The sequence below is a fragment of the Herpailurus yagouaroundi genome, unplaced genomic scaffold (genome assembly GCF_014898765.1).
Source record: "Herpailurus yagouaroundi ecotype Mexico unplaced genomic scaffold, PumYag 29, whole genome shotgun sequence".
Classification (NCBI taxonomy): Eukaryota; Metazoa; Chordata; class Mammalia; order Carnivora; family Felidae; genus Herpailurus; species Herpailurus yagouaroundi.
The window spans coordinates 43,434,507-43,443,209 of record NW_024412377.1 but is presented as its reverse complement, the minus strand read 5'-3'; the positions used below and the strand labels follow the sequence as shown (position 1 = coordinate 43,443,209).

The 8,703-nt window shown below is 50.8% G+C and overlaps 1 protein-coding gene across 1 annotated transcript in view; it reads left to right on the top strand.

The window, feature by feature from the left end:
- The window catches only part of ANXA6 (annexin A6), a 49,160-nt gene that overhangs the window by 38,967 nt on the left and 1,490 nt on the right, over positions 1 to 8,703 (top strand). The window contains exons 21-25 of the mRNA XM_040498039.1: positions 2,822 to 2,839; positions 3,601 to 3,694; positions 4,815 to 4,910; positions 6,285 to 6,343; positions 7,693 to 7,815. Of these exons, the coding sequence (XP_040353973.1) occupies positions 2,822 to 2,839; positions 3,601 to 3,694; positions 4,815 to 4,910; positions 6,285 to 6,343; positions 7,693 to 7,815 (390 nt within the window). The remainder of the gene's footprint in view (positions 1 to 2,821; positions 2,840 to 3,600; positions 3,695 to 4,814; positions 4,911 to 6,284; positions 6,344 to 7,692; positions 7,816 to 8,703) is intronic.

Below are 8,703 nucleotides of genomic sequence, written 5' to 3'. Positions count from 1 at the left end.
TTTATTTTGGGGACAGAGAGAGACAGAGCATGAACGGGGGAGGGGCAGAGAGAGAGGGAGACACAGAATCGGAAACAGGCTCCAGGCTCTGAGCCATCAGCCCAGAGCCTGACGCGGGGCTCGAACTCACGGACCGTGAGATCGTGACCTGGCTGAAGTCGGCCGCTTAACCGACTGCGCCACCCAGGCGCCCCATCTTTTTTTTTTTTTTTTTTAATCCATTCATCAGCTAACTGACATTTGGGTTATTTCCACTTTGGGGCTATGCAGAATAATGCTGCTTGCTATAAACACATGTATGTGTTTGCTTTAGAAAATTTTTTTAATGTTTGTTTATTTTTGGGAGACAGAGACAGAGCACGAGTGGGGGAGGGGCAGAGAGAAGGGAGACACAGAATCCCAAGAGGCTCCAGGCCCTGAGTTGTCAGCCCAGAGCTCAACGCAAGGCTCGAACTCATGAATCATGAGATCATGACCTGAGCTGAAGTTGGGCACTTAACCAACTGAGCCACCCAGATGCCCCACATGTATACATGTTTGTGTGTGCACATATTTTCATGTCTCTTAGGTACATAGGAGTGGAATTGCTGGGTCCTATGATAGCTGTATGTTTAACTTTTGGAGGAACTTCCCAGATTGATTTTTGCCCGAAGTAGCTAGGCTAATCAGGAAAAGCCTTTGTGTCAAATGTTTGGAAAATTATTTTAGCATCCCACTGCATTTTTCATATTACACATATTACTGTCTTAAAGATGCTTTGAAAAAACAAATATGTCTGGGGTCCTCTGGCTCAAATAAATGAAAAATGACACGTCAGATTCTTTTGAAAAGAATGCTAGCATTTTTAGCACCACTTGTTAAAAATTGTGGTGAGAGGCACATAACACATAATAAAACATGACACATAGTAAAAGTTGCCATCTCAACCATTTTTAAGTATACAGTTCAGTGACGTCAAGGACATCCACGGTGTTGTGCAACCATCACCACCAGCCTTCTCCAGAACCCTTTTCATCTTGTAAAACTGAAACTGTGTGCTCATTAAACAGTAACTGCCCATCCCCCTCCCCCTGCCCCAGCAACCACCATCATACCCTCTGTCCCTGTGAATCACACTACGCTGGGGACCACGTGCAATTGCAATCAAACAGCATTTCCCTGTTTGTAACTGGCTTATGTCACTTTCCATAATGTCCTCATGTTTCAGCCAAGTTTTTAATATCAAAAGGGGTGAATAAAAGCCAAAAGGATCCCATAATCCCAGTAGCCCCAACAACACCTATCTGACATTAAAAGAAAGCATAAAAAGAACGCATTTGCACATTGAGAAGATGTGAACATAAAATCTCCGGAAAAATAAAATGCACAAGCTTTCCCAGCCCTTCTCTTCAAAGGTAACCACTGTCCATCTTGACTTGTGCCTCTAGCTTGGCTTACCACCAAATACGTAAGTGTGACTGTGCATTTACCTTTCCTTAGCTAAACTTTTTTTTTTTTCCTAAAGATTGGCTTTCCAGGCCTTTTTTCCCCCTAAGTTTATTTGCTTATTTTGAGAGAGACAGAGAGAGAGCACAAGTGGAAGAGAAGCAGAGAGGGAGAGGGAGAGAGAGGATCCCAAGCAGGTTCCTCGTTGTCAGTGCAGAGGCCAATGCGGGGCTCGATCCCACAAACTGAGATCACAACCTGAGCCGAAACCAAGAGTCGGACACCTAACCACCTGAACCATCCAGGCACCCCGCCCCCAGCCTTTTCTTAGCTAGATAAAAGGAACATTATTATACACATATGCTATCCTTAATTTTTTTGCTTAATTTAAAGGGAAACTCTCCTCATCAGTCTACTGTGCTGATGAGAGTTTCCCTTTAAATAATATTCTTTTTAATAGTTGCATGGATTTCCATTATTGGGTAGCCGTAGTGTGCTTATCAAATCATCGGGCTATTAGTAGTTTCCAGTTTTTCTCTGTCACAAAGTTATGCTGCAGTGAACACCTTGTATTATATCTTGAATGGCTTTGGCCAATCTATTGATAAAGGCACACTCCTAGCCACGTAACCGCTTGATCAAATGGCAGGTGCATTTAAAATTCTGAAAGACGTTGCCCATTTATATACCGGAAAGAGTGAAGGCTATTGTGAAGTTTATAAAGAGGATGGTTTTGGTTTGCCCAACAGAAAAAAGTGGTCGGCAGAGTTTCAGGGAAACAGGCAAGGGCAAAACCCAGTCTAGGGAATACAGGGCTGGCTGTATTTTGTTCCCAGGCACTCCAGGGCGCTGCTGCTTGCCTAACAAAATAGTGCCCTAATGACTCAGCGTAGCACAGTGATTAAAAGTCACCCTTGTAAAATGACTGGACAGCTGGCATCGTCCCACCTGATTTTGGCTTTGTGCCCTTCTCCCACAAGTCCCCTCCCTTCCTGACCTCAGCTTTCCTGTCTCTCCTGCTGTAACTTGAGGGGGTGAAATGACAGGTCTCAGACCCCCTTGTGGTAAAGGGTGTGGGAAATTCAGCACTTCTCTTGCTCTAACTTCTGGGCGGCTCTGTGGAGACAGGCGTGCTGAGGGCTGGAGTTGCCCTAGGTGGCTGGGGGTGCCAGGCAGAGTGCCCCGTTCTGGGTCTGCCCCGACCCCTCAGGTGAATACTTCAGAGTTAACCCCCAGGCCTCTCCCCCTTGTGGGCTCTGGCCCAAAGATCAGGGAAAGGTGTTTTCCCTCCGCCCTGCCCCTGCCCCCAGGGCCCCAGAGCCCCTGAGCCACCCTCTCCCAGCCTCCTCTGACTCGAGCCTTCCCTCTCTCCCTCCTCTCTCCTCCCTGCTCTCAGGTGGCTGCTGAGATCTTGGTGAGTGTCCTGTTCTTCGCGGGGATTTTCATGGCTTCTCGGAGCGAAGGCTGAGTGACTGTGCCTCTGGAAGGGCCAAGCGGCCAGTCAGGCAGTGGTTGGGGCTGCCCCCGGGTTCTCTCTCCCCCCTTCAGGGCCTCTTAAGAACCCCACTGGGTAAAAAATGGGCCAGGCAAGTCTTTCCCACATTTCAGCCACTCGCCTGCCACGTGATTTGTGCCACACGCCATCAGCCGTGGGTAGTTTTCTTTAAAGGGGCCCTTTTGAAATCTGGAATGAACTCTTAAAGGGAAATTTAATGTCAATATAAATGGAACTAGTGGCTGGCTGGAAGACTATTGTGGAAGCGTGTATATGTGGTGTGTCAAAATACGTGTGTCCGTTTACCGCACTTGGCTAAACACTGGCTAGGCTGTTTTCTTTGCACATGGACAGACACACTTTCCCAGAGGGGCTTTCAGAAGGGCTTAAGGACAGAAGAACTCGGAGTCCCCGTGCCCGGTACCGATTTGCCCTCCCCTGGGTCCCAGTCTCGAGGTCCTGAGGCCAGAGTGGAAATGCCTGGTGCTAAGCCCCCTGTGTCAGTCCAGAGGGTTCCTGGGAACTGGCGGTGGGGAACGTGGAGGCTGAGGAAGGAAGAAGGGGCCAATGTCAGCCTCCTTAGGTAGTTGCCCTCAGCCTAGGCAAAGACATGAAAGTGAATAACCAAGGCCTTCCGGTGTCTTCCCTCCCGACTCCTTGCCCCCACCTGGGCTCTGCAGGAAATAGCAGACACACCCAGTGGAGACAAAACTTCCCTGGAGACACGTTTCATGACGATCCTGTGCACACGTAGCTATCAGCATCTCCGGAGAGGTGAGGTCTCAGTCCCTTCCCTTCCCAATGTAGCAGGAAGCTCCCCAGATCTGATGGGAGCCTCTCCATTCTCTCTGACAAGAGGAGCCAGTTGCCCACTCCTTACCCCAGAATATTGTAGCTGGTGCCGAGTCGAGTCCTGGCTCTACCGCCAACGTTCAGCCCCGGACCAACCCCCTTCACCTCCTTCGGGAAGCAGGTGGGATGCCTGAGATAAGGGATGGCAGGTGGCTTCCGCCTCCAAGGCCACTTCAGTAGATTGGTAGTGGCTGCCTAGAATACTGTGTTGAAGATTCGAAGGTTCAGTGTCACGAACCTTTGCTGGTATCTGCCGGGAACAAGGCAATGAGGGGTGCTAATGGCACAAGGACCGCCTGCACCTCTTTGAGCCCCAGGCTGTCACATGCACAGGGCACACCAGTACATGGTGGCCCTGACATTAGGTGCTCAGTGAAGCGCCCTGTCCACTAAGACATTTTTCTTTTAACGTGCATTTGCCTGGCACTCAAGGTGCTCTAGCTTCGTGGCTAAAAGAATGGACTTGGGAGCCAGATTGCCTCGATTTGAATCTCCCACTTACCAGCTGTGTGACCTTGGGCGAGGTAGTGAATATCTGTACCTTAACTCCCTCCTCTAGAAGTTGGGATTTTACACGGTTACACGATTGTTGTCAGGGTACGAAAAATATAATGCGTGAAAAGCCCTTTGGGCGATGCCTGGCACATAGTAACTTCCTCAGGGTCATCATGATGATTACTTACATTAATCTCTATCCCAACTTGACACAGGAGGAAAGGGAGGCCTAGAAGGGGGAAGAGGAATTACCCAAGGTCATTCAGTGAGCTCAGGGCAGAGCCTTTGCTAGGACCCAAGCTCCTTTTGCTATCCCAGCCTGGGTAGAACTGGTCTCAGGCTCTGGAGCCGTGTCTGACGTGACACAGATTTGGCTCTGAGCCCAAGGAGGCTCAGTGAGTCCTGCCCAGTGAGTGCACTTAGGCCTGGGCTGTGGCCATACCTGCTGCCCCTTCCCTCTTTCCTGGGGCATGGCCTGGGGGGGAGAGAGGTGATCTCTCCCCTCCCTCTGAACTGAAGTTCACCCACCCTCTTCTCTTGGGGCCAGTCTTCCAGGAGTTTGTCAAGATGACCAACTACGACGTGGAGCACACCATCAAGAAGGAGATGTCAGGGGATGTCAGGGACGTGTTTGTGGCCATTGGTAACTAATGGGGACCAAAGGAAGGGGATGGACGTCCTGGGGAGGCTCTGGGGACACTGGGAACGTGGCCAGATTCCCTGGACAAGTGTGGCCGTGGCAACTTCCTAAGCTACTATTACTGGAAAATAACCCCTGCGGCTGCGGGGGTCCTGCCAGTGTGTGGTTGGTGGGGTAGCATGAGGACTTGTTCCAGGCTGCAGGGCAGGATGACGGAACAGCTTTCCCTGGGGAGGTAATGGGGGGCGGGGAGAGGCATGGCAACATCGGGTAGGGGCACAGTGTCCTGCAAGAGTAGGGCGTGCACACGCACACTATACATGAGGAGTTGGGAAGGTTAGTGTACAATGCAATCTTTCCCATGGGTTCCTGAGCCAGTGCATGGCCACATCTTGGGTGACCATGCCCTTGGGGTACGCAACTCCAGCCCCTTGCCCCCTGCCCTCCTCCCAGAGATACCTTTATATCCAGAGTCATTCTGGCTTTCTGGCACTAGGGTCTGATTCCCTCTCCCTGAGCTGCCTGAGACACCCTTGTGTGGGCTCTGGGGCCTTGAAATCCAGCAGCTGCTGAGGGCTGGAGACTCCCTGCGCCTTGAGAAAGGGCAGGGACCGGCAGAGTCAGGCAGACGTTATCTGGGGTGGTGATGGGTGGGGGGCAGGGGCTGCCAGTGAGGCTCTGGGGCAAGAGTCAGCCCCTGGGATTCACATGGTGCCTTCAGTTAGGCCAATAGACACCCATTCTCTGGCATAATATTCCTCCAAATCAGTAGTTCTCAAACAGTGGGCTGCACCAGAGTAGGGAAGCCAACCATTCTGATTTGCACTAAAACCCCGAATGTCCCGGGCAAAGTGGGTTACCTCCCTTCAGAGTGGCGTTCTCAGCCCATCTGGGGAGGGCCGTGAGAATTTGCATTTCCACCAAGTTCCCAGATGCTGCTGCTGTAGCTGTCCAGGAACCATCCTTTGAGAATTGCCGCTCAAAATATTTCTTGAATCTGAGTCTGTAAGGGTGGAGCCTAGAACCCAAGTTTTCAACAAGCTCTCCAGTGATTCTGATGCACTTAGAAGTTGGAGGCCCTGTGCCTTGGGCTTCTGAGGGTTTCTTCCCTTTGTGTCCTCCACTCACCTTGGTTAGCTGCAGGCACCTCAGCAGGATTGAGCTGCACCCCAGTGAGAGCCAGGTCTAGGATGAGTCTGGAGGAGGGGCTTCGGGAAGTGGAGGGAAGGTGTCAGGCCCTGAGGATGAGCCCAGGGTTGGCAATGCCCTGCAGGCCCAGGCTGGGGGGAGAGGAGGTGGGCGGATACAGCCGGGGCCCTTAGTCTGGGCACGCCACCTCTGACCAAGTTTCCTGCATCTCTCTCCTCTTCCTACCAGTTCAAAGTGTCAAGAACAAGCCTCTCTTCTTTGCCGACAAACTGTACAAATCCATGAAGGTAAACTTGCATGTTTGTTCCTTTCCCTTCCTGCCCTTGTACTCACCCGCAAACATGGGTGTGTGCAGTTCCCCGGATCAGGACTCGTGGCAACTGTGTCCACCCACTTGGTATTTACCAGCATCTGCCTCATGTCTGGCTCCACGATAGTAGCTCTCAAGTAGGGGTGATTTTTGTCCCCAGGGGAGCATTTGGCAATGTTCAGAAGCAACCTGGGGAGTGTTGCTGTCCTCTGATGGGATGGGAGCGGGGACGCCGCTCAGTAGCCTGTAATGCACAGGACAGATCCCGCAACGGGGAATGACACGGCCCCAAAGGCCAAGGTTGAGAAACTTGCTCTGGGGACACAGGGCTGAGTAGGGCTCAATCTCTGCCCTCATGGAACTCACGTTCCAGTAGGTGACACAGTGTCACCTCCTATGACGAATGATCACAAAAGTAGCAAGTGCTGGGCTCTGGGACTAGCTCCGGCTTCCCAAAAACCCCGGCCACTCTGGCCACCTTCTCGGCCCAGCAAAGGGACTGCCCTTGGCTGCTCACAGAGCCTGGGCAGGCTGTTTGGTGGGAATGAGCCTGAGACCCCTCTCGGCCTACAGTCCCCAAACATCATGGCCATTTATTGAGCGCTCACCACGTCCAGCTTTGACCCCCAAGTTGGTGTTCCTGAGCTGCGTGGGGGCAGAAGTGGGCCGTGGCTGCCCACACATCCCATGTCATGTGCCTGCTGCACGGGCCCCCTGTTAATTTCCCAGGGCTCCTTTATCAAATCACCACAAATTGACAACAGAGATTTTATTTTTTTGTGGTTCAAGAGGCCAGCAGTGAAAAATGAAGGTGTTAGGTTCCTTCTAGATGCTCTGAGGGGAAAACTCTCCCATGCGCCTCTCCTAGCGCCTGGTGGTTGCCAGGAATCCTGGTGTTTCCTGGCTTCTGGATGCCTCCGTCAGACTCTGCCTTATCTTCACATGGCCTTCTCTGTGTGTATGTCCATGTGTCCTCTCTTACAAGGACTCGAGCTGTTGGATCTAATCCCGCCCTAATCCAATATGACCTCAACTCATTATATGTGCAAAGACCCTATTTCCAAATTAGGTCACATTGTGAGATTCCAGGTGGATCTGAATTTGGGGGGCATACTATTCAGTTCATACAGGTTGGTTTTGCCTGTCTGGCCAGTCCCAGGCACAAGGGAAGCAGGGTCAGGACTACTTGTGGAAGACAGAGGCGGAATACCCCACCCTGGTTTGGAGGGAAAAGAGAGACAGGCAGACAGACACCCATGAGCTCTTGTCTGACCTGACCCTGTTTCTTCTCCTGCCCTGTGTCTCCTTCTCACCTGGCTCCACCAGGGTGCTGGCACAGATGAGAAGACCCTCACCAGGATCATGATCTCCCGGAGTGAGATTGACCTGCTCAACATCCGGCGGGAGTTCATCGAGAAATACGACAAGTCTCTCCACCAAGCCATTGAAGTAAGGGGGAGGGGTTAGAGGTCAGTGGGGCAGGGGGCGTGAGTGTCAGATCCCTGACCATGAGATTACAAGTCCTTTCTCTTCCCATAGTCTTTTTCTCAAGGAGTTCCCAGTCAGGACATTGATAAACGAAAGACTTACTTCATTGTGTATACCAAAATAAATTCCAGATGGCGCGAAGGTTTATAAGGAAGATTTCCAGATAAAACAGCCTATTTTGTTTTTTGAAGATGACTTTATTGAAATATTATTTATAGACCATAAAGTGCACCTGTTTTAAATGTTTATTTATTTTTGAGAAAGAGATCGTGAGCAGGGGAGACATAGAGAGAGAGGGGGACAGAGGATCCAAAGCAGGCTCTGTGCCGGCAGCAGAAAGCCCACTGCGGGGCTCCAACTCACAGACTATAAGATTGTGACCTGAGCCAAAGTTAGACTCTCAACCAATGGAGCCACCTAGGTGACCCAGTATTTTTTTAGCAAACTTAATGAGTTGTGCACCATCGCCACAATCCAGTTTTAGAACATTTCCGTCACCCCACTAAGATCCCTTGTACCTCCTTACTTATTCCCACCCCTGCCCGCCAAGCGACTTTGTGTCTCTATAGATTTGCCTTTTCTGGCTATTTCATAGAAATAGAACCATGTGATGTGAGATCTTTTGTATCTGACTTCTTTCACTTACAGAGCCCATTTTTTTGGCTTCGAGGTTGGCCAAGATCTTAAAGTTTGATACTGGGCTTGGCCGACAAGACTGGGAAATGTTATAGCAGCTTCACGCAGACTTGGTGGGGAGGATGTACGTTGTTAGCACATCTTTGAAGAGTAGTCTGGCAGTTTTCAAAATGTTAAATGCGTACACTTCGGACTTGCTGCTTCTGTATGTGG